This window comes from Micropterus salmoides, unplaced genomic scaffold (genome assembly GCF_014851395.1).
Source record: "Micropterus salmoides isolate LMB-PRFRI ecotype aquatic unplaced genomic scaffold, ASM1485139v1 Ms_hic_scaffold_10, whole genome shotgun sequence".
Lineage (NCBI taxonomy): Eukaryota > Metazoa > Chordata > Actinopteri > Centrarchiformes > Centrarchidae > Micropterus > Micropterus salmoides.
The window spans coordinates 31,567,730-31,593,967 of record NW_024040041.1 but is presented as its reverse complement, the minus strand read 5'-3'; the positions used below and the strand labels follow the sequence as shown (position 1 = coordinate 31,593,967).

The 26,238-nt window shown below is 41.3% G+C and overlaps 2 protein-coding genes and 1 long non-coding RNA gene across 3 annotated transcripts in view; 1 reads left to right on the top strand and 2 right to left on the bottom strand.

Annotated features, from left to right (window-relative positions):
- The window catches only part of LOC119896541 (transmembrane protease serine 9-like), a 154,865-nt gene that overhangs the window by 5,792 nt on the left and 122,835 nt on the right, over positions 1 to 26,238 (bottom strand). Inside the window, exons 12-14 of the mRNA XM_038710006.1 lie at positions 10,332 to 10,606; positions 8,561 to 8,706; positions 8,327 to 8,479 (exon numbers count right to left, since the gene is read on the bottom strand). Coding sequence (XP_038565934.1) covers positions 8,327 to 8,479; positions 8,561 to 8,706; positions 10,332 to 10,606 — 574 coding nt within the window. The remainder of the gene's footprint in view (positions 1 to 8,326; positions 8,480 to 8,560; positions 8,707 to 10,331; positions 10,607 to 26,238) is intronic.
- LOC119896550 (transmembrane protease serine 9-like) overlaps positions 1 to 26,238 on the bottom strand; it is a 134,945-nt gene that overhangs the window by 62,804 nt on the left and 45,903 nt on the right. The window lies entirely within an intron of this gene.
- Positions 351 to 6,516, top strand: LOC119896581. The gene is made up of 3 exons (XR_005443247.1): positions 351 to 527; positions 6,329 to 6,357; positions 6,448 to 6,516. It is a non-coding gene; the product is annotated as an uncharacterized LOC119896581 (long non-coding RNA).

The following is a 26,238-nucleotide window of genomic DNA, read 5'->3' as shown; positions in this document are numbered from 1 at the left end:
GGGAGTGCAACAAGAAATTAAAATGTCATATCTGTAAATTTAAATGTACTGATAAAAGCCTTTGCTTTTTGTCTTCAAACAAAATATTTCTTCAATTCAACAATCACTGAAGCAAAAGGCAATTAAAAAAATAACACTGCGCCACACCATTATTTTCCATCACTGCCTTAAAGGCAGGGTAGGCAAGTTGTTTCTAACACTTTTTGTCATATTTGTTGAAACTGTCTTTATACAACAATACATATGAAAATGTTAGGTGCTCTGAAGAAGAGAGTATAAAAATCGGCTGCCTGTAGTCCTCTCAGGGCTGCAATAGACACAGACTGTCACTCTCCCTCGCTGCCATGGCTACCAGCCCTGTTGCTACAGGAGCTGCCCACATGCGCGCTTCCTCTCAGCTCTCTCAGACCCGACGATAAAGCGGTCAGATCGGAGGTAATGTCTGCGTGGCTTTTCTACGACGGTGACAACTGAGGAACACCAAGTTGCTGAAGTTACACCGTGGTCGCTTCATTTCTGCTGGACAGGTAATCTGGCTTTTTTCATTTTGATGGTAATTTGTTTCTTTCATCGGTAGCCAACGTAGCTACCTACTTAGCATACAGCTAATGGTAGCTACCTACTTAGCATACTGCTAACGGTAGCTACCTACTTAGCATACAGCTAACGGTAGCTACCTACTTAGCATACTGCTAACGGCAGCCACGAGTGCAAGCTGGTGGAGCGAGCCAGACTAGAGATGATGAATTACTGTATATGTAACTGTAGCTGAGTTGGAAAACAGCAGCGCAGCTGAGAGCTGTGTTTGCCGATGCTAACATTAGGTAAGACAATGTAGGTGTAGACTGCACCGGTTTAGTTATTCACCACCTAGGGCAGAGGTCCGGATCCGGACCCAGCCGCCGTCCTCTCCGGACCACCGACCTACAGCCCATTTATTATTGAGACTTACTACCTCGTGACGGAGCGTTTCTATTTTAACCCGCGCAGCTTTTCTAGCATTTACTGTACTGGTTTAGAGGACCAGGAAACTCACAGACCAATCGCATGTGCTCCAATCGTCTCATGTGACGCTGCTCAGCCAATCAAATCTGCATACCGATGCTTGCGAGTCTAGTCCGCGAGATTCACCAGAGACGTTTGGAAACACACCCGAATTGAGGAGATGAAAGATAAAAGAGATTTTACATGACTTTTAATCAAGAATGTACAGATTTTTACATGTACATTCCTCCCACGGGCAGTTCAAAACCAGAATATCTCATAGATCTCCAATATGCTAGCTGGAGCTCACGTTTCTCACTGAACAACAGAAAGTAGGAAAGTGGTAGCTCTGTAAGAGGAAATGAAAGAGAAGAGGAGGCATTACAGCTGTTCATTTGTGTGTTTATTATAAAATTGGTTAAGACTACACTTCATCACGTCAAGCTACACTTTTTATTACATTTTTTCTAAAAATTAGGCACTTTAGTTTACTTAAATTTAGAATTTATTATTTGAATAGTTATTATTTATTATCCCTCCAGTTTGATGTGAAAACTGACAAATATTATTTGATTTGACAGTCCGTTGTTGACTAAAAACATGTGTTGATACAACTATAGGTTATAGTACTGAATGATAACGCAAGTTCGTCGTTTTGATTTGCTTCAGGAAATTTTCTCTAACTAGACCTCTTTGAAAGCTAATTGAATACCCCTGACCTAGGGTTATTGTTATACTATGTTTACAGGTAACGTCATTTTTACCTTGTATCTAATCTCTTTGTGTGATGATCTTGTGTCTGCAAGCGTTGTTTGACTGTGTGTTACTCTGTTATATCTTTGAACAAGACATTTTTACAAATGTGGTGAAGTAGCTGTGTGTTGAAAGACATTTCAACGTTAGTGTACATAAACAATGCTGGCTAAAGGTCCACAAGTTTCTGTTGTATAAGCTACTTATAATATAGTTTGGCATTGTTCATAGCTAAACCTACTGGGTGAAAACCTTTTACTGTAATTGGTGCTGTTATGCCATTATTTATTTTACTAGAAGTAAAAAATACTGTATGTTTTATTTCTAATCTGCCCTCAGGTCACCTGCAGATTTGGAGTCTTTTATAGCCCCACTGTGCTTCTCACTAGTATTCATCCACACCGTGGATGGAATTATTTGTGTGTCAGTTAGTGACATTACATCTTACACCCTGCTAGGATTAAACCTCTGTATTGTCCCGGTGGATCAGGATAATCGTTGCATATCTTCCAGAAACAGCAAATTAGTATCACGACTCTACATTACACAGCAGGTCAATGTACATAATGTACACAATGTACATGAGCCAATGGCTGAAGCAGAGTTGTAGTTAGTTGTTGTAATCAGTAAACAATAAAAAAAGTAATAACAATAGTTATGCATTACATTTTATATCACTTTATGTTTGACACCAAAAGGGCTTAGGGGGAAACACCAGAGAAATGTTGAGTACACTGGGAAACAATTTACACACACACACACATATATATATAAAATAATCTCTCACACACACCCCTGTTCATATGCTGTTGCTGGAGTGAAGCTCGACGCAGGTCCTAGAAGATGTGCTCCTTGGCTTGCACCTCGTCCTCCCCGTCCTGCCTCTTCTTCCTCGGACCCCGGCAGCCCTCCCTCTTCTGCTTCGCCTCGACCCCGGTCCTGTCCCGTTCTGTGCTTGACTCTGGGGTGCAGTCCTCATCAGAGACAATAATGCTGTCATCGTCGAAGCTCCAGCATGCAAAACCACGTACATGAGTTTAGCACGAAATTCACGTTCGTGTAGTGTAACTGATGGAAACGGGAAAATGTGTATCAGCCTGTTTTTAGCTTTGCCCAATGTTACCGCAGCTGTTAGCACAGCTACCTGTTGCTAACAGTTAGCTAGCCAGCTAGTTACTGAATCAAATTCAGTCTTTTTAAACCTATCCAAAAATAACATGCTAGCTCGATGTGAGTACTAACAGCCGGGTTAGTTGTTTATTTTCATAATGATAAAGTTAGATGTTTTCTTACCCCTGATGTGAGCCGCTGCTCTGCACTCGTCACACTGTACTCGTCCTCCTGCGGTGTCGGCAACACGCATTCACGTGTTTTGGGGGCGTGGCTTTGGAAGGAGCCCAGAAGGGAGTTTCTCTGTTGGATACTTTCAAAATCCAACAGTTTCTTGCTAGTTTCTCAAACCTACCTACCCTGCCTTTAACCCTCTTGGGCATGGAGTTTCACCAGAGCTTCACAGATTGCCACTGGAGTCCTCTTCCACTCCTCCATGACGACATCACAGATGCTCAATAGGATTTGGGTCTGGAGACATGTTTGGCCAGTCCATCACCTTTACCCTCAGCTTCTTTGTTTGGGGTCGTTATCATGTTGGAATACTGCCCTGCAGCCCAGTCTCCGAAGGGAGGGGATCATGCTCTGCTTCAGTATGTCACAGTACATGTTGGCATTCATGGTTCCCTCAATGACCTGTGGCTCTCCAGTGCCGGCAGCACTCATGCAGCCCCAGACCATGACCCTCCCACCACCATGCTTGACTGGAGGCAAGACACACTTGTCTTTGTACTCCTCACCCGGTTGCCCCCACACACGCTTGACACCATCTCATCAGACCACAGCACATGGTTCCAGTAATCCATGTCTGCTTGTCTTCAAGCAAACTGTTTGAGGGCTTTCTTGTGCATCAACTTTAGAAGAGGCTTACTGCTGGGACGACTGCCATGCAGACTAATTTGACTAGTCTGAGCACTGACAGGCTGACCCCCCACCCCTTCAACCTCTGCAGCAATGCTGGCAGTACTCATACAACCTCCGGATATGACGGTGAGCATGTGCACTCAGCTTCTTTGGTCGACCATGGCGAGGCTTGTTCTGAGTGCTATTATGTGTGCTTTCCGTAAAATGACTTTCCTATTGAGGTCAGAGAGGTTGGGTGTGGGGAGTCCAATTATTTTGGAGGCATTATTTGTGATGTGTGTAAATTTGTTCTTATTGGTCACAGTGAGTATGTTGAAATAACAGATTGAACAATAAAGAAGGATGGGTTGAATTATGCTTTTGTAGAGCAGCAGTAGAAGGTGGGGAGCAACCGAAATAGATTTAAGTTTACGGATGGCAGAGAGTCTTTGTTGGAAGCATTTGAAAGTGTCAGTGGTTAATGATCAAATTTCAGTTTATTGTCCAGAGTCCAAGGTATCTGAAGCACTCCACCATTTCAACAGCTACATTATTGATGCATGTAAGATTGAGGGTGACAATATTGGCTGTGCTGTCGGAGTTGGGTGTGTTAATTAACATTTCTTTTGTTCTTGCAACGTTCACCTGAAGATGATTATTTGAACACAGAGATAAAGTCTTGATAGCTTAAAACAGAGTTTATGTTATTGATTAGAGACCAAGAATAACAGTGTCGTCAGAGTACTTGATTTATGTGGTAACGGGTGAGGGGCTGGTGCAGTCATTGCTGTATAGGGTAAACAGAAATGGACTCAGGACACAACCTTGTGGGGCTCCGGTGTTGATGATGAATCCACTCTGACTGTCTGTGGTCTGTCCCTGAGGAAGCTGTAAACCCAGTGAATGAGAACTGAGAGAACGCAGAGATGGTGACACCGCATAGTGTTGAAGGCAGAACTTTAGTCAATAAAAATAAGTCTGGCGAAATTCGCAGGTGATTCAAGGGAGTGAAGAGCCACTGCATCTTCTGTCCCCCTTTTGGCCTTGTAGGCAAACTGTAAAGGAGGAGGAGTAGGCAAGCCCAGCTGACTCGACAGCGGATGGAGGTGAGTGGACCTGGGGACGGACGGACAGACAGGGTTAGTAACAGGGAAAACGGGGAACAGAGATGTGGAGAACCGGGGTTGATATACAGGCTGAGATGGAGTGACTGCTGGCAGGTGCGGCGGCTGATGAGGTGCAGGTGTGGACGGTCAGCTGGGCTCAGGAGCGGAGAGAGAGGAAGAGAGGGAGAGCACACGCAGGGGAGGAGACACAGGGAGGAAGGCATGGTAGCTATAGGAAAACAGAAAAACAAACAAACAAAAAAAATGAGAAATAAAGAGGACACTCGCCGTCAGCCGGTCTGCCACCACAACATAACATCTGGCTTTGTGCCTTCTTCAAATCACAATCATTGATGAGTGACACACCTTTAACCCTTTCCTCTCTCAGCAACAGACTGTGAATCATTTAGCTACAGAAAAGTTTAATATTCCCCCTAAAAATCAATATGACCAGGAAAAGCTTCAGTTACCAAAATGTCAGTTGATTTCCTCCTTTGTTACGTCTTACACCCACTAGAGGTCACACATCATCCATAAATAAAACATGCACTACTGCACTACTCACCATTGAAATGCATTTCTGTACATACAACAAGTCTGAGGGGCCTGAGGAAACCGGTCTGAGGAGGAGAAATGAGGTCTAAGCGTCTGCAGTTGGACCTTTTTGGCGCTCCACATTTCACTGAGTAATGTGGAGCAAAAGTGAGCGTGTGCAGAACTTTGTGAGTCATGAGTGAAAACACAGCATTTGAGACTCGTAGCTACAGATTCAACAGATTAAAGATGTTGTAGTTAGTGACTTTTGTTTGAACAAGAACAATATTCAAGATTTTTCTTAATATGAAATGAAAATATTCACTTCAGCAACTGTAGCAAAAAATGTTCAATTTGTTTTATTTTGATACATGCATGTGGCTACAAAACACAACTTCAGCCTCCAAAATGACCATACAGTTGAATCAGCACATCTCTAAAACAGTTTCAACACAAACAGATTATAACCATCATGAAGGAGGATTTCCTGCAGGACATTTAGATTAGACTGCATGAGTTGAGTTCATACATGTGCTCAAAGCCGACAGAAAGGATTTCCCTTAATTAAAAACCAGGTTATTGTGATAAAAAAAAATTCCAAAGGGGTTAATAGTTCAGCACTTTCACATCTACAGGACAGTTGTTGCCACAGCAAAACTTGACAAGACTTAATATTGACATTTATCTTTCAAACCAAATTATTAATGTAAAGTTCAGTTTAAGAATTTTTTAGAGCAAAAGCTGCTTGTTCACTTTAGATATAATTGTACAGTAAGGTACACTAGCTCCAATAGGTAGATAATGGACATGTGTTCCTCTGACCTCTAAAATATGTTCCTTAAGTTTTTTAATCCATTTGTTAACGACTGTAAGAAATTCACGACAGCATGAGTTTAATTCTATCTGCAATGTAATCAATAAACACCATCCTGTTTTCAGTTATTTGAAGGGGAAATTTTATGTAAATGACAAATTATCATCTTGTCTTTGCGTAACAGCTGGATCCTTCAAAAACCTCGACACGCTGGTACGCCAGGCTACATATACCTACATTTGTTCAGTGCTGCTTAAACAATTCATCGTCATTCATTTATTCATTTTATACCCATCATTTTAGAGAGAAAGCAGATGAGGAATTGGAAGAAGAAGAAGGGGGAGTGAGCAGGAGCGCCCCCGCTGGTAGTTGGTATGTTGCCGGCAGCTGTGCTGTTGCTGTTGTTGCTGGTGGTGTTGGTGTCTGAGCCAGGAAGGTGGTGTTGTTTCCAACTAACAACACTGCTGCCTGGAACCAAGAGCCGCTCTGCTCACCGCCAGATCACCCTGAACAAACAAACAGGACAGATGTGTTCAAGTCCAACTTTCTGTGAAACGGAAAATAATGTTGTGTTTTCTTTTTTTTTGTTTGTTTATCCAAATGCACTATAAGGTCAAAATACAATTTTGCCTTCTCACCAAGCTCTCTTGTGAGTGTGTAAAGTGAATAAGCATATTTCCAGAAAGGCCTTGAAATGTGCTCATTTTAAAGCGAAACTATGCAACTTTTCCTGATCAGCAGTCACTGTAGTTCCATGAGGCATTTATTGAATAATGGAAAATGATCTAATGAAACAGTAGTGAGAGTTTAGAAGAGTTGATTAAGAAAAAAGCTCAGGTCTAGGTTAGTTGAAATCCCAACTTTAAAAATCTTTGCTAAAATAGTCAGCAACTCGGAAAAAGCTCACTGGAGTCAGTCAAATATTGGTGAAATACAATGTGGCGCTGTAGCTCTCTTGTGGGCGATGTAAAAACACTGTTCTCAGACACGGTTTGCTTCAGTTGACAAAAAGTATAATACACAGATTCTGTTCTTCATCATTCTCTATCTCCATTTAAACCAAAGTAAAGTGACCTGTATGCCGTTATAATCAAGATCTCATATGATTTGTTAGGATGCAGCACAAAAACAGCACTTGCTCCCCTGGAGCAACAGAACCACATAAAACAACATCAATATACCGTCAGTATTAAATAGCCAGTACTCCGACTAAATCCATCCATTTTAGCAACTTTTTACCATATCGAGGTTAAGAAACCACCAACAAATGAATTATTTAATGTCAGTCGAGTGATCGCTAACCTGACAACCTGCCTCCCTTTTCATGTCTGTCACATGTGCTCAGTGTGAACCTGCCCTCATCTGTGAAGAGAACAGGGAACCAATGGCAGGCCTGTGAATTCTAGTGTTCGCTAGCGAATTCCAATTGAGCTGAACGGGCTGCAAGTATCGCCTCATACTACCAGTAGTGACAAGGACACTAGCAAAACACAAAACTGGAGAGCAAGTCAGGAAGGATAAGGAGAGAGCTACTGTCAGTGGCCTCCACCTACAAAACCATTTATCCTTCTAGGGTTGTCTGGCTGTTGCCTCTCCTCTGCACCTGTTTTTACTTTAACTTGCACTAAAACAAGTGACATTGATTCACAACCGCTTATGCTTCCTAACAGGACCGATTGATATTAATAAAGTTATTGAAATTGTAACAATTATGAATAATTGTGTGTGAGAAATGGTGAGCAGACCAACAAAGCTTAAACCAAAGGGGTTATGAACCAAAATGGGGATACTCTCTACCTGTCGTCACCAAATTGGCATGAAGCACAGCTGGAGGTTGGACTAAAGGCTGAGGGTTTCAGATGTGTGGGTGCAAGTAAAGCGCAAGTGTGTGTGTATGATGTATGTAAGTCCTGATTGACGTAGTTAGATACAATGTGACTAATACTTTGTCACACAGAACTCACCAGTGAACTTGCATTCATGGCCGTGGTCCTGCATTTTGGTCATAATAAAGAAAAACATTTTAAATCTCTCTAAGAGGTTTCTAAATAAAAAATAAAAAGTCTGGACAGGGCTGGCACTTACGTTAGGGTGTGTTTTTTGGTGGTGTACAGGTGACGCTGAGGTCACCGTCAGTCCCAGTGGACATGAAGGTGTAGTAGCCTGGCTGGAAGCTGGTGATCTGGCTGTTGATCCAGGACTGATACTGGGACACTCGGGCGTAGCCTGATGGGATATTCGGCAGGGCACAGCCTCTACTACTGGTAAAACTCGTGATTCCCCCCTGGATCCAGCGACCGCCCTGCTTGCTCACCAGCGCACCTCCTGAATCCCCCTATAAGAAAAGAAACATCTTAGAGAAGGATTCTTTGCAAAATGTGAAATCGGACACAAACACAGGTGTAAAAAATATCACCTGACAGATGTCCTTTCCTCCAGTAGTGAACCCGGTGCACATCATGTTGTTTGTGATTAAGCCTGCTATGTAGCTACAGCTACACTGTCTGTTCCCCACAATTGGCAGCTGCACCTCCATGAGGTTTCCTGGGGATGGAAGGGACACTAAAGAGACACAAATTTAGTTTAGTAAACAACACAAGTGGTGAAATGTGGTTTCAAATGGTTTCACACACAATGGACAGTTCTATATATCATACAGGCTTTGTCCTCTAAGGCTATCGCTAGTTGGTTTATCCTTCGCACATACAAGCAGTGCTGAAAGAGCCTTTTTCACGCCCGTCTGCATGATTGGCCACCACAAATGGTCTCATCCTGTCTATAAATTGGAGACAATCTATCAAAGCCAATGTTCAGTTTTAGGCTTTCTGTTTATTTCATCATCTGATATCCTTTAACACTACTCCATAAATTTATTTGCAAGTCACATCACCGATCGATCACTGCGTTCATTCATATCAATCCAATGATTTTTTTTTTGTTGTAGTGCGGCAGTGCTTTCATTAATACATTTCATTAGCTGATTTTAGAGGGCTCTGCTCCACCGTGTCACACAGCACAATATCTTGACAGCCTTGAATGAATGATGTTAGCTGGTCATGTGGTGGTTCCTCTGGTCTTCGCCACATGAGGTTCATTTGACATTTCGACCTCACACGTTACATCTCTCTGACGGGGGGGGGGTATTTAGTAAAACCATATGTTATTGTGAGTTGGCCACTGACAGATGACATGGAAATGTAAGTCAAGAGTGTGAAACATTGTCACTTCATTCTCTCTGTGATTATGGATCCTTGCAAAAACTACTGCCCGAACTTAATATTATTATTATGGTGCTTTGAAAGCGGCAAAAATTATGAATAAATAAATACTTGATGATAATGGTTCTGAAATCGATCTCAGTCATGACAGCACACAATCACTTTTTCTTTATTGGTTCTGCCTGCAAAATTAAAGCCCGCTTGTTTGCTGTCAAGCTTACTTAGAGTTGAATTGAGAGCTTTTATTATATTATATAAATGTTGCCTTGCTTTTGGCTTTGACATCACCTAAAAAAGTTGGTAATCTATCTGCTTTCTCTGTGGCCTCTTCATGCCTCAGAATTCAGGGCGATGGCCGTTTTGCGCTCCAGCTTTAACAGCCAACTCTTTCAGATCGAGGGTTATTACTTTGTGGGTTCACCTGTCTGCTCAGCTCCCGTCTCGCTGGCTGTTTGAAGCTTTAGGCGTATCTGTCTTCTGAGATGGAAGCTCCAGAGGGCATCAGAGTGCACTCAACCAGAGGAATCTCAAACTCTATGGCGCTGCACAGAGGAATGACAGTGGAAGACATTTGCACTTCTTTGTCTTCCCCTTGTTCTTTTATTTGGTTCTATCTGCGGGACGTCTCCCACTTCTCCTTGACTCACTCTGTGCTGAGTGTTGCTGTCAGTGAATGTGCTCGTACCCCTTCCTACCTGCCTGTTGACACATGGAGAGCTGTCCTCCATGTTGGCCCTACTCCACTCACCACTTATAAACTTAAACTTATTCACAAAACTGTTTGTTAATGTCACAGACAGATTATGATGAAAGGATCCCTACAGCCAGTTAGGTACAGGAAGGTTTTGTTGCTCCCCTGGGTAAAGGAGGAACATTTTTACATGGAAAATTCTGAAAACACAGTTGTTGTCACCATTGTAGTTATACTGTCTCTGAAAATAAATGTAATCCAGGTGCTTTCTGACCCACCTCCAGTTCCAACATTGCCCCAGCCGGTGGCCCAGGTGAGAGTCCCCTTGTAGAAGGTGCTGCCTGGAGCTGCCAGGCAGACGGGCTGGATGTAGGAAGTGAAAGCCACCGGTGAGGAGAGCTTCAGGAGGCAGATGTCGTTATCCAAATTTGCGGAGTTATAGTTGGGATGAATGATGATCTGTGATACTATCCGAGACGCTTGATTGGGGTTTGATCCCTGTAGACTCTGAAGACCCAGAACCACAGTCAGAGTGCTCGTGGTTATGCCTGTGCTGTAATCAGAAGAGAAACAAAACAGTGCAAAGTCATTTAAAACAGAACTGTAGTCCAGATCTCTTTAGCGGAAATGAAGTCGACTTTAAGACCATGTCTAGTCTAGTTTGTATGGAGCCTGATAGATGTTGCAACAGGGAGATATCATTACCACAACTTAGTCGTTCATGCGCTCAATTTACTTTTTCATGACCTCAAGTCCTAATTAGAGAAGCTGTTCCCTAAAATTTATAATTATCATTCAATCTGCACATACAGCCCATGTTCTTCACATGCATTGCAGTGGAAACTTTCAGAAAACTAAGGATTAATTTCCAAGTGTACATATCAGAAGACGTTAGCAAGAATAAATGTCATAAAACTCGTAGTTAACGTTGTCAGATGTTGTGATTTGGTTAAGTTTAGGCAACAAAACTACTTTGTAGTTGTCAGGAAAACATCATGGTTTGGGTTACAATAACTTTGTTACTTTAATTACTTCACTTATGTAACTCATGCACTCAGTTACTTCAACTAAAAACAATCAATGTTGACTTTTTGTTTCAAATGTACAATAGTCTCCAGTCACCTGCTTTTAGCTTTTATAAATGATGCTACAGAGCTTCCCTAAGCTGGTTTAACCAGAATATCTCTGCCCACTCTCATACCAGAGGGGCTCTCGGGCCACTGACTTACTTACATAGGGCCTGAAATGCAACCTAAATACTTGCTTAAGTGCCTCTTTTTATTTTCTCCCCTGCCTCTTATAATAATAATAATAATAATCTTTTTGTAGAGCACTTTTCAAAAACAAGTTACAAAGTGCTTTAACAAGTGTAAAGACAATAATACCCAAGAGACAATAATACAAAAAACAATACAAGATAAAAGCATGAAAAACATTGAAAAGACTAAAATACACGTTTAAGATAAATATAAAATAGAATAAAATAAAAGGGATAAAATAAAGTCAAATAAGATCGGGAAAAGCTCTCCTATAAAAGTATGTTTTAAGAAGGGACATAAAAGAGTTCACTGACTCAGCCGACCTGATTTCCTCGGGCAGGCTGTTCCAGAGCCTCGGGGCCCTGACAGCAAACGCTCTGTCCCCCTTTAGTTTTCAGTCGAGACTCTGGAGACAACAGACCTCTGCCCGAGGATCTCAAGGTACGTGCTGGTGTGTATGGGACTAAAAGTTCAGAAATATAACAAGGCGAGAGGCCATGAAGAGCTTTAAAAGTGATCAATAGAATTTTAAAGTCAATTCTAAAACATACTGGGAGCCAGTGTAATGAAGCTAAAATAGGAGTAATGTGGTCATATTTCTTGCCTGGCAGCTGAGTTCTGGACAGTCTGGAGTCGATCAATAGATTTTTGGGTTAAACAGGTGAAAAGGCTGTTGCAATAATTCAGGCGTGATGAGATGAAGGCGTGTAAAATGGTCTCGGTGTCCTTAAAAGTTAACATAGATTGAATTTTTGATATATTTATAAGTTGATAAAAACATGATTGAACAAGCTTTGTGGTGTGCTGCTCAAAATTTAAATTACTATCAAACCAAACACCAAGGTTCTTTGCAACAGGCTTAACGTGATTTACTAGGGAACCAGCAGATGGCAGTATTTGATTTGCCATCTGCTGGGACCCAATGACCAGGATTTCTGTTTTGTCTGCGTTCAGCTGGATGAAATTATTTGGCTGCCATTTTTTAACTTCACAAAGGCAGTTGTTAAGTGAACTCAGCATTCCAGGGTCTGTGGATCTGACGGGCAAGTATATTTGTGTGTCATCAGCATAAATATGAAAAGAAATGCCATGTTTATGGATAATATGTCCAAGGGGAAGCAGATACAAGGAAAACAAAATGGGTCCTAAGACCGACCCCTGAGGCACACCATATTTAACTGGACAGAACGAGGAGACATAGTTGTTTACAGACACGCAAAACTTCCTATTTGACAAGTAGGATGAAAACCATTCTAGGGCAGTACCAGAGATCCCCACCCCGTGCCTCAGTCTGTCTAACATGATGTTGTGATCAATGGTGTCAAAAGCAGCACTAAGGTCCAGGAGTACCAGGACTGAGCACATGCCTTCATCAGCAGACATTAAAAGGTCATTGGTGACTTTAAGCAGGGCAGTCTCAGTGCTGTGGTACTTCCTGAAACCAGATTGAAACTTTTCAAATAATTTGTTATTTTCCAGTACAGTGAGCAGCTGTTTGGACACAATTCTTTCTAGAATCTTTGCAACAAAAGGCAGTTTTGAAATTGGTCTAAAATTATGTGGGAGGGAGGGATCTAAACCAGGTTTCTTTAAAAGTGGGTTCACGCAAGCCGTTTTAAAATAATCCCAACCAGTAGATAGGGAGCTGTTGAAAACAGAGATCAAATAGGGCCCAACAGAATCTATTACTTTCAGTAAAAACTTTGTAGGTATTACATCAAGTGGGCTGGAGGACACTCTCATTTGTGATACTGTTTTTAAAAGCTCAGACAAGTCGATGGGATAAAACTGGTTAAAACTCTCTTGTTGCTGGTGAGGAACCTCTGAGTAAGAGGCCGCAAACTTAGAACTTAGAGAAGTTCTTCCCAACCTTGTTGGCTGGGGACCCCTATAAAATTAAGCATCGTCTGCTTGTGTCATCACAGATTTTCACCTTGAATAATGATGAATGATAAACTCATTTAAATTCGAGTGGCATAGGTCTAGGATCTCGACCCCAGGTTGGGAACCACTGCCTTAGACAGGCTGTTTACCGGACTGCATGGCATGTTGTTTTTTGTCACGAGCCTACCCTCACTGCTTACCGTGCGCAGCAGTGAGCAGCAGTCAGCACCCATTGATTGTTAATGAGGGATCCTCCACAGATGTGGAACCTTGTAGAGTCTTGCAGACTGGCCTGCCAGGGCCAGCTGCCTGCAGAGGCCACCTGTCCTCCAACAATCTTGGTGTTGAGCGTAGGCTGACCACACACTGAGGAGAGAGACAAAAAAAGACACAGAGTGAACAATACGGGGTTGACAGCAAATACTAACAATAATGAAACTTAAAAAAAAAGTTGCTATTTTAACAATTTTGTGAATACTTTTATTACTAAAGTCATTCAAACACAAAGATTTTTGATAAGTGACTTTAAACCCTGTCCTCTCTCAGCTAACAGACTGGTAAATCATTTCCACTTACAGAAAAGAAGTCTTCAGTCTTAACTCCAATTCAAGCTTAAATGTTAAACCAAAGGACAGGTTTGCCACCAAACTTCAAAACACTTCCTGTACTTCACATTGAAACAGTAACACCAATTCATAACAAAAGAAAAGTTATCTCATTTCACTTTTCATATAAAGCAGGTCTAGACTGTACTCTATATTATTATTAACACTTGTTGTCTGAAGCAAGAAAAACTCTCTTTTCGGAGGTAGAGAGACCTCGAATGGAACCGTGTCTCAGGTTTGGTGGCCATTGGTGGCGACCAGTTGGGGTTGAGAGAGAGAGAGGGCCAGAGAGAGCGTTGGATAGCAAAAGAGAGTGAGAGAGGGCGAAGGGCTGATGCAACACAATGTCCACATAGAACTACATAATCTGTAAAAGTGGTTGTGGTTCAGACAGGAAATGAATAATGTTATGATAATTTTACTAATATTGTATATAATGATAATACGAGAGGTGGAGAGAGGAGCTTGATAGCTGAACGCTCTGGCTCCTAGTCTACTTTGGAGACTCTAGGAACCACAAGTAACCCTGCATTCTGGGAGTGTTTTTCTGCATCATTTTTATACAGGATGTTCCGGATTTTTGCAATATGAAGAAGGTGAAAAAATTATTGAAATTTGCTTAATGTGAGACTTAAATGACATGTCCTGATCAAAGATAACTCCAAGATTCCTCATGGTGGTGCTGGAGGCCAGGCGATTTTTATGTGACATTTAATAAAGCATAACATGATTAAATCATGTTAAAGGTTCAGTGTGTAAGATTTAGTGGCATCTAGCAGTGAGGTTGCAAATTGCAAACCATATAACCATATAATAGATTAAGTTTATACAAACATTGACAAGAGAAACATGTTACTTCTCTCTCCAAAAATGCCTGCCAGCAATAATATCTGGCGCGCAGTCGATTATGGTGCTTTGATACCAACAAAAAATTTTAATAAATGTTTGATGATTTAGATTTCAGTCATGACAGCAACAGTTAGTCACATAATCACTTCCTCAAGTGGTTTAGCCTTCAAAGAATGTTTTTTTCAGTGCTTTACTTCAAGTTGAACTGAAATTTGAAAAATTCTAAACAACATTAAAAAGAGTCTGTAGCCTGCTTGACCTCTTGAAGAGCCCGTAAAGCGTCCGTAGGTTAATGGATGCGGATCAAACACTGAAACACTGCAGCACATGCTGTAATGTCAGCATGAGAAACTGTCGCTGCATGTCGCTATGTAATCAGTCTCACAACCTTCTAGTTGAGAGTCCTGCATTTTATCAACTTAGCTAACCGAACACCATGACAACAGTCTCAAATATTATGGCTTATATTCTCACCCACCATCTAATGCATGAAAAATTGCTTCTTATTACTTCTTCTTCTTTGAATGTACATATTCAACGTAGTGATGAGCTAAGAAGAAGAATGATGATGATGAAACGAGCTCACATGACGGCACGATACGGCGACGTCCATGTAAGGTGGGACCCACAGTTATGTAGATAGAAATGAGTCATTCTAAGGTAATAAAAATATAAAGTTTCATTGTGTAAGGTTATACACCACTGACAACATAGTTATGGATATTATATTGCTTTTCTGTCAATAAATCCTCAGAAATATTACACACTGGACCTTTAAATATGTGATAATTCAATTCAATACAGATGGGCTACATCTGAGGACTTGGCCTTTTAATTATTTAAGATCTCCTCCCTAAATCACAGAGGCTTCAGGGCTACCTGTTTAAATGTAATGCTGGGGTGTTAAGAATAACTTATTTTCAGCTGCAACACCAGTGGAACAAGTCAGGATAAAATCTACAAATGTGAGTACAAATGTGGTGTGCGGTCCACATATACAGGGCAACTTCGAGTTAACCACAAAGATAACTTGCTCGGAGCAGTTTAGAGATGTGTAAATTGCCATGGCAGCAGACCTCAGGTAAAACCTTTCGTAGTACGGGTTAATCAGGAAGTTACTCATGAAGTTACCTTGATAAGCCAGTTACCTCGCTTCGTAGTACAGGCCACTGATCTGTATCACATCTGTATCTCCCTGCCTCTGTGTGTGTGTGTGTGTTTGAGAGAGTCTTCCCTATCCTGAGTACCTGATGTGTGTCCCCTGGTTGTGTCCCACAACGCTTGTTTGCTCTTGTATAAATGGTTTTCAGTCCCTCTTCGGTCATTGCAGTATGTTGAGGCTTCTTCTTGTCTCTGTGAGGTTGCATTTCACATTATTCTGCTTTTTGCTAATAAACCTTGCAAACTGATGTCAGCTCTCCACTGTTGTGCGTTTGGGCTCAAGCCTGCTTATCACTCGATAAACATAGTTATAGGCACCACTGTAATCAGACTGTCTCTGAGAATAAATGTAATCCAGGTCTTTTCTGACCCACCTCCAGTTCCAACATTGCCCCAGCCGGTGGACCAGGAGACAGTCCCCTTGTAGAAGGTGCTGCCTGGGGCTGCAAGACAGACAGGCTGAATGTAGGTGGTGAAAGTCACCGGAGAGGAGAGCTTCAGGAGGCAGATGTCGTTGTCAATATTTCCAGAGATAAAGTTGGGATGAATGATGATCTGTGATACTGTCCGAGTCACTTGATTGGGGTTTATTCCCTGTAGACTCTGGAGACCCAGATACACAACCAGAGTGCTCGTGCTTACGCCTGATCTGAGGTAATCAGAAGAGAAACAAAACAGTGCAAAGACATGAAAAGTACAACAATAGTCAAGAGCACTTAAACAAAGACTAAGTCGATTGTACGACCACGTCTGTGGAGTTATTACGGTTATAATGACATACGAGCCACGTCTGCCGGCAAATATGAAACGATGCGGCAGCAGTCCCTGGGGATTTATTGATGGAATAATGTGTTTTGGAATTGACTGCGCAGCACTGAGCAGCAGTCAGCACCCACAAGCAACGCAACACTAAGTTACTCCAGCCGTTTCAGCGATTATTTGTTTTTAATGGCTTGCCCAGAGACATTCAGTTTACTTTCTAGCTCACCAAGACATGCTGTTGTTGTGATGTTAGCTATAGCAGCAGGAGAGCTGTATCACTGCCTGGAGCTGCTGTGCTGCTCTGGGACTGTCTCTTTCTCTCATGTTTACTTTACAAAGCAAGTAAAAACAGTTTGCTAACCCAAAACCTAGCTCATATTAAACAGTTACATTACTTGCTGTGTCATTGTTCACTCTATATCATGGTGTTGGATGTCTAAAGATTAGCTAACTACCCACCTTTATGAGGCAGAGTTCATAATATTTCATTGAATTTACAAAGAAAATATTCTATGTCAGGATATATATCGTTACTGGTATATAAAATGACCTATATCGGGATGTGAGATTTTAATCATATTGCACAGCCCTAGTAGTCGGACTACAAACGGAAACCAGATGCTAAACTTGCCTATAGAGAGAGCTACAAAAATGAACCCTAAAATGCATCCTAAACTCTTGCTGGAATAATCCTCTTTAATTTTCTCCCCTGCCTCTTAAAGCAGCAGTATCCATCCTTTTTGGCTAATGACTCCTCAAAATGAATCATTGTCTGCTGCTGTACATCATCACAGGTCAAAACAACACAGATTTTCTCCTTGGATGGTGATATCCATATATTTTTATCTGTCCTGTAAATCCTCTCAAGACCTGTTACATTTATCTTGCGACCGCTTGGAGAGATTCCTGCCCCCAGGTTGGGAACCACGGCCTTAGACAGGCTGTTTCCACCACTGCATGGCATGTTGTTTATTTGTCGCCGCCCTACCCTCACTGCTTACCTTGCACAGCACTGAGCAGCAGTCAGCACCCATTGATTGTTAACGAGGGATCCTGCACAGAAGTGGTACCGAAAGGTTTGCAGACTGACCTGCCAGGGCCAGCTGCCTGGAGTGGCCACCTGTCCAACAATCCTGGTGTTGAGTGGAGGCTGACCACACTCTGAGGAGGGAGAGAAAGACAAAGTGGGGAAATAATAAAAATAATGAAGATACAATCCCCTCCAAAAGTATTGGAACGGTAAGGCAAATTAATTTGTTTTTGTTGTTCACAGAAGACATTTGGGTTTAAGATCAAAAGATGAGTATGAGACATCATCAATAAATATTAATGAGCCTGATCCAGAAGCAGCCATGACATCACCTCCACCAGGTTTTCTTCACAGCTCTCATGATATTTCTGTCATCAGCTACTGTTGTTTTCCTTGGCCGACCTGTTTGACGTCAGTTGCTCAGTACACCAGTAGTTTCTTTCTTTTTCAGGACGTTCAGCACAAATTGTTGTGCTTGCTCTGCCCAATGTTTGTCCAATGGCTCTGCTCGATTTTCCTTCTTTCCTCAGCTTGACAATGGCTTGTTTTTCTCCCATGGACAGCTCTCTGGTCTTCATCTTGGTTTATCCTCTTTAACAGGAAATGCAGTCTTTATAGGTTTGAACCAAGGAGGAAAACTTAGACTAGTCCTGCAGAGCTATTTAATGTTTGGACAATCAACCTAAAAGGCAACACCTGGGCAACAAGAAACATTCAGTCAAACATCAGTCACATGTTCCAATAGTTTTGCTCACTTGAAAAATGGGTGGGTTCAAACAAACAGTGGTTTGTCCTGAGTTGTTTAACACATCTAGATGTGAATACCAGGAAATGAGAGCTGAAATTCTGAACTCTTGTCTCATCTTTTGATCTTAAACCCAAATGTCTTCAGTGAACAACAAAAACAAAGGAATGTGTCTTACCATTCCAATACTTTTGGAGGGGCCATCTTGTAAAACTTAAAGGCCATTTATACTGCATTTCCAGTCCTATAATGTAGTTCTATGACTCCTGTATGGCAGCTTTGCATGATTCAAAGTAAAAAATACTGGCTCTTCATGTAGGCCTTCATTTCAGCCTCTGTCTGAAACAGGCTGTGGATGCTCCTGTCTCTTTAAGAGACCGATCCCCCCCCCCCTCAAAGCCAACTGTCTTCTGATTGGCCAAGACCTGAAGCATGTTACCAGGCTGTTGTTGCCACTGAAAGATACATACAGGCTGAGCATAGCTGTATGGAGCAAATGACCATATATGGAACACCGGCTCCATCTGGCTCTGTATTACATAAAACAGAGCCCTTGGTTCAAAACAGCAGTTCAAAATGTAGCGTTCAGAAGAGGAGGAAATCTGAGGTTTTTACTTACAGGGATTTCTTTTAAATACTTTAACCTCATTATTTCAAACTTTGGCCATGTTTAACATGAACATATAACATTGTATCATTTTAGATAAGTCATACAATGTGGAAAAGCACAATAGGTCTCCTTTAAAATGGCCCAATGACAGACAGACAGGATGTACAAAAGTGAGTGTAGAAACTTACCACTTAGTTGTGAGTGAGACTCTGAAAACATAAAACAAAATATTTATGATACAGTAATTGTGTATTTATATTTACTGATATGTCTTAGTTATAGTTCACATAATTGGTTTAAACGGAATCCACAAATATTACTTTAATTGCATGCTTACAAAAAACTCTTACTACAAGGACAAACTAAAAAGGAAAAGAAAGGAGGTTAGGTTAGGTTCCTCTAACTTTCAAATAAAGCACAATTTAACTTAGTTAGCTTGCGCTATTCTAGATTTCTGGCTTAAAAAATATATACAAGTAATACAAAATGTATGAAACATGTGGAATATGTTAGGGATCAAGGATCAAGATCATATTTTAGTTCAATTTAATACATCACAAAGACAAGATATTTATTGTTCAAACTGATAAACTTTATTGTTTTTTGCAAATATTCACTCACTTTGAATTTGATGCCTGCACATGTTCCAAAAAAGCTGGGACAGGGGCATGTTTACCGCTGTGTTATATCACAGCGTTTGGGAAGGACACTAATTGTTGAAGCTTTGTAGGTGGAATTCTTTCCCATTCTTGCTTGATGTACAACTTCAGTTGCTCAACAGTCCGGGGTCTCCGAGGTTCATAATGCGCCACACATTTTCAATGGGAGACAGGTCTGGACTGCAGGCAGGCCAGTCTAGTACCTGCACTCTATTTAACTACAAAGCCACGCTGTTGTAACACGTGCAGGATGTGGCTTGGCATTGTCTCACTGAAATAAACAGGGACGTCCCTGAAAAAGACGTTGCTTGGATGGCAGTATATGTTGCTCCAAAACTTGTACGTACCTTTGTCGGGTCAGAAATAAGGACCGGCTGGGCCAGTAAAAGACCTGGTCCCTACCCTAACCAACGTAATAAACTCAATAAAATTACTAGATTTTTACTAGAATTATTAGATTTCTTCTTTTAGTCAAAAACTGCATAGTCAAAAACTTCACTGGAGACGGTCAAGAGTCGGTGCAAAAGAGTTTATTCCAATAAAGGACAGATAAACCCGAGGAACATCCCTGCAGGTCTCAGGATGGAACTGAGTTGGTGGTCAGCGAACATCGCCTTATATTCACCTTAAGCTCCACCTTATCCCCTCCCTTCAGGTGGGCGTTACATCTTAACTCCTTCTTATCTCCTCCTTCTAGGTGGGCGTTACACCTTAACTCCATCTATAGTGTTCGTTGACCACTCCTCCCCTTTGGTGAATTTCTTATCCTCTACTGCCATCTAATGGCCTTTTTCTTGTACTGTTTTACCAAGGTGCCTTGCTTCCATTGTGTGGGTTACGGTTGGCTAGGTTTTGCCTGCGCGGCCTGAGCAGCTTCTCTGCTCATGTAGGCACATTGAAAAAGCACACACGTTCATGAATGCACAGAGTATAAGAATAAATATATGATAAACATACAGAGTATAAGAATAAAATATGAGTTTGAACACACTCATTAAACACTCAGTAGTTAAACACTCAGTAGTTAAACTTTACACTAAAAGAATAACAGCACCTTTACTCTGTGAGACCACAGTCATTCTTCCAGTGGCTACACTACAAACACAGTAATTATAACATATTGTAAACCAACAAAGTGTATAAATATAGAAAAAGAACCTAACAAACAATATAAGAATTAGGAATTATTCAACACCTTTCAGCATTAATGGTGCCTTCACAGATGTGCAAGTTCCCCCTGCCATGGGCACTAACACCCCTGTACCATCACAGATGCTGGCTTTAAACTTTGCGCTGATAACAATCCAGATGGTCCTTTTCCTCTTGACCCGGAGGACACGATATCCATAATTTCCAAAAACAATTTGACATGTGGACTCGTCAGACCACAGCACACTTTTCCACTTTGCGTCAGTCCATCTCAGATGAGCTCGGGCCCAGAGAAGCCGGCGGCGTTTCTGGCTTTCGCTTTGCATGGTAGAGTTTTAACTTGCACTTGTTGCTGTAGCGACGAACTGTGTTAAGTGACAATGGTTTCCTGAAGTGTTCCTGAGCACATGTGGTAATATCCTTTACACAACTGATGTCGGTTTTTAATGCCGTGCCGCCAGAGGGATCAAAGGTCACGGGCATTCAATGTTGGTTTTCGGCCTTGCCGCTTGCAGAGATTTCTACAGATTCTCTGAATCTTTTAATGATATTATGGACCGTAGATGATTAAATCCCTAAATTCCTTGCAATTGTACATTGAGAAACGTTGTTCTTAAACTGTTGGGCTGTTTGCAAACGCAGTTGAGTGAACCTCGCCCCATCTTTGCTTGTGAGCCTTTCGGGGCTCCACTGGGCATTTTCCCGGTATGCCCAATCTGGCATACCCAAATGTAACGCGACAACAACATAAAAAATATTACTAATATACAATAATCTTCATCACGCAGCCTGTCTCGCACCTCATCAAAGAGCAGAGGCTACTCACAATACTATTGCTACATTTTGTTTGGGGTTCATGTAACCCCCCGCTGTTACTACCTGCCTGCAGAGAGAGAGAGAGAGAGAGAGAGAGAGAGAGCATTGCTCACAGCTTCAGGGCTCGTCAGCGACAATAATAATTACTAATTAATAATAATTTCTTATATACAGTCTATGGTCAGCGACTACTAATTTGTCCCCGAGCAAAATTGTAATCAAAACTTTAAATATAAATGTTGTCGGTCAGCGTCTAGTCAATGTACTCGCTACACAAATGGTTAACAGTCTGCCACAAAGTAGTGAGAGAATAACATGACACACCTGACCGCGACACAGACACCTGTCTCTCTCTCTGCTGTCTCTGTCCCCTTTCGTCAGAGACTCTTTGCTCTGTTTGACTGTCTCTCTGCTCCAGGATGCTTCATTCCCTCTGTAGCGGCTGTGAGCTGCACTTTATCAGAGGTGCTGAAGTGAACATGTGTGTGGATGTGTGCTGATATTTCTGTCTGATCACAAGTGTTTCCAGTTTTGGTTTTCTACCTCTGATGAAGAGCAGTGAGCTCGTCTCATCCAGTACAGTCCAGTACAGTTCAGTACAGTCTGACTGTCTGTCAGACGGTCTAAAGGGGGTAGCAGCCTACTACCATATCAGCAGAGCAATAAGGCACAGCAGTGGGGCAGGTAGATTTTGTTAAAATATAATGACTTCATTCTCATAATATCTTGTAATAATATATCTCAAAATGTTTACTGCAAATGTCAGAGAACACAGAGATTTTAATGTGCAGAAAGTTTTGAACATGATCAGAACTGCTGCTGAAATATAGGAGCTATTAAGGTGCACGGGTTAATAAGTGAATTAAAATAAATTAATTTATCATTGAGGTAAAAAGGTGGAAAGTGTTTATTTACTTCGGTCATGCCTGCATGTGTGTTGACTCAGTAGGGAATAAATAAAATTATAAATCAGGAGAAACATATTTGACAGCAATACAGAATGCCTGAGAGCATATATTTATATAATAAAGACATTTCTCAATGAATTGGTGCAGAAAAATTCACCAGAGGACCCCCTGACCCCCCTCTTAAATGTTTTTTTTAAATAAATGTATTTATATGGCCTATGATATTTCATAATGAAAGTGTAGCTCAATAATTTATAGGGTATTTGGGGAACAAAATGTGTTGACAGAGGGGTCTTGGTGCTTTTCCACATGTGCATGTGACATTGCATTCACAGGTGAAAGGTGCCTTGCCATCCGGTGACTTTGTACCCTTTGTTTGCATCCAAAAAAACTAGCTGAAACCAATTTGAATCAGAGTCACTACAAAGTGCTGAGGACTCTTCAGGAGTGTAGGCTGCTCGCTGCTCCTTTGATGACCAACACAAATCATTACATTACATTTATTCATTTAGCTGACGCTTTTAATCAAAGCGACTTACAATTGCTTTACATGTCAGAGGTCACACGCCTCAGGAGCAACTAGGGGTTAAGTGTCTTGCTCAAGGTCACAGTGGGGGATTGAACCCGGGTCTCTCACACCAAAGGTATCTGAAGGAACCATCTATGAAAAAGCGCCCTCCCTCCAGCAATAGCGTGCCAAGCTCCAACAAACAACAAGTGACGTGCAGAGGGAAGCTCTATGTCACCTACATGGGTTCAACTATGAAACCCATTTCTTTGAGACAACGGCACCCATTGTATTTGCTGTGGAATGAGGACAGTCAGGAAATAGAAATATTGTGTTTACAGCATGTTTTCTGGAAAAGAGAGACTGCAGCTGTTTTGTTTCTCTTTCTCCTTTTCAAACTGAGCTGTTTGAAGGGGTGTGTCCACATGTGTCAATGGCTAAGCCTGCTAAATTGAAATGGATGGTTCTGAAGAAGTCAGACCCGTGTATGGGGAGAATAAATGAGTGTACAGATGATAATTTGTACAAGACACCATTCACATGCACAAGTCAGGTTAAAAGAATGTTGAAGTAGTTCCTGGTATACATTCTTCACACCCCATCATTAAACATTCACCTGTGAACATGACTGACCTGTTTGAGGTGCCAAATGATATAGGGGCAGTTCATAAGTATGACATGGGTCTGATAAAAGATGCAACACATCTGATAGTTCACCCAAAGTCAGATTTTTGATGACTTGTTGATTTTGATGATGTGTGAGGCAACATACACTCAAACAAGAAGCACTTGAAGGTAATAAACCTGTTTTTGATTATGTTTCCACAGCGTGTCGCATGGAAATCATGTACATTGATGATCTAATGATCTGATCATCAAGAAGCATGCAAATTTGACACCATTGAGATGCTATTTTTTCCCCACAGCCACAAGGCTAGTCTTTCTAAATGTTTATTTGCTGAAACACAAGTGACATATCTGGGACATGTGATCACAGCAGAGGGCAAATCTCTCACGCAAACGGCATCCTATCTGATTCAAAACCAACAACCAGACACAAAAATAGAAAAAGGTGATGAGCTTGTAGGAATGACGTCATATTGTAGACAGTGGATCCCAAAATTATTCAAAAAGAGAGGCAAATCTCTCTCTTCCAGGCTTCATTGTAAAAATCTTAGTGCAGTTGACAGAGTGACCTGGACTGACGAAGCTGACAGAGCTTTCACTGACTAAAAGGGCTATTTACAGTTTGTCCTATACAGGAACTACTAGAACCTGACCTACTGTACCTTTTTACTCAGTTTGTTGAGCAAAGAGACAGTTATATGATGTGTAATAAACATTTGCAGTGTGTTCACATATTTAGAGAAATTACTCATCAGTGTTACAGAAAAAATGTATCTGATATTTGCATCAGTGGAAACTATTCTATTATAACTGCATTAAAAAAAAAAGATTCTGAATAGCGTAATTTGAAATTTAATTTATTAGTTTAAAACTGAATTCCAATAAACTTGAAACTGACTGCAATATTGTGAAACTCAATTCAGTTGCAATTGAAACTGTATTTGAGCCTCACCAAAAATAAAACTTTCAATTCAAATTCGGTTCTCTCAATTCAATTAAAACCCACAAGATTCACTTTCAAGGTCAGCGACGCCTGAAGGTCTTTGAGGAATAGCAATTAAGTACAGATGCACAGAGCTCCTTTTCGGCCAATCAGACTCAGCTGCCTTGCAGAGATGGGTATCGCTACTCGATACCTTTGAGGAATCGAGTAGAATCGAAAAGTCTCCAGTCAAACCAGTACTTCATTCAATAGTTTGTATCTACATTGCCGCAAATTACGATTTGTATGGTTTTGCTTGCAGCCAAACACACAAGCAACACAAAGTAAGAAGCCAAGAGCATGCCTGCACCATAAACTATATAAAAAAGGTCGTGCATACGCCATGAGTCCATGTGTGATTTTAACAACCTCTCACATTCAGCTGCGGTCTCAGGCATGTTCGTCACTGTTGCAAGTTTATCACCACAGGCTTGGCTTTCCGTTGGTTTCATCTTCTGGTATCATTTAACACTTCTCTGTACATTTTTATTTGCTATTCACATCACTAGTCTCCAATCGATCTCTGCGTTCCATCACATCAAATAAAGTTTTTGTGGCGCAGCAGCAATCGGCAGCTGTGGCTGCTTCAGGTGTAGTTGGTTTGATCGGCTGGACGTACAGCCTCTCTATTCCTCTGTTTGTGTCTTTAGTGTAAGCTAGTTAAGTTGACTTGGTTAAACTCACCAATAAAGGAAAAAGCACTCGCTGAGATCTTTCAATTCAGTTTATTGATCAAAAGTTAACAAAATAATTTTCCATTGTTTACTTTCAACACACGTATCAAAAATTACATTAAATTTGTTTTCCACAACTCATGTGGTCACTAAACTATTTCACTCCTCTCTCCTTTCACTCCTTCAAATATAAAGAAATTTGCAAGCTGTAGTCTTTCAGTCTGAGCTGTTTGAAGGGGTGTGTCCACTTGTGCCACTGGTTAAGCCTGCTGAATTAAAATGAAAGGATTCGAGGAAGTCGGGCCCGTGTATGGGGGTAATGTGTTCAGGGGTGGTGATGGCACATAGATAAGATGCTTGCTGTTGGTGTGGGAGACCTGGGTTTCAATTCCCACTGTGAGACATCTACCATTGTGTCCCTGAGCATGTAATGTATTCAAAAGAATGTTGAAGTAGTCTCTGTCATAGCTCCATTACACCATATCGGTAAACATTCCAGTGCAGTGGGCATGACATGGGCCTGATAAAAGATCCACACATCTGATAGTTCACCAAAAGTCAGATTTTGATGATTTGTTGATTCTGATGATGTGTGAGACAACAGAACAAGAATCAAGAATCTCTTGAAGGTCTTAACCCTGTTTTTGTTTCCACAGTGCGTTGCAGTGTGTTTAAAGTAAGGCAGAGACCAAAACAATATGATTCACAGATTACTTAACGTTAACCAGCTGCCAAGTATCAGTGACAGTACTGCTCTGTTACAGTTCCAGTGTAAAACAAAACGACTAGGGGTGTGACGAGACACTTAACCCACGAGACCAGATTTGAGACTGGGTTCACAAGAACTATTTTTAAGAAATCTTTAATGCTGAATTATATAAACAAAAAAAGAGCAAAAGGAAGCCTGAAAAATATCTAGAAATATGTTCAATATATTCCCCCTTACCAATAACAAAA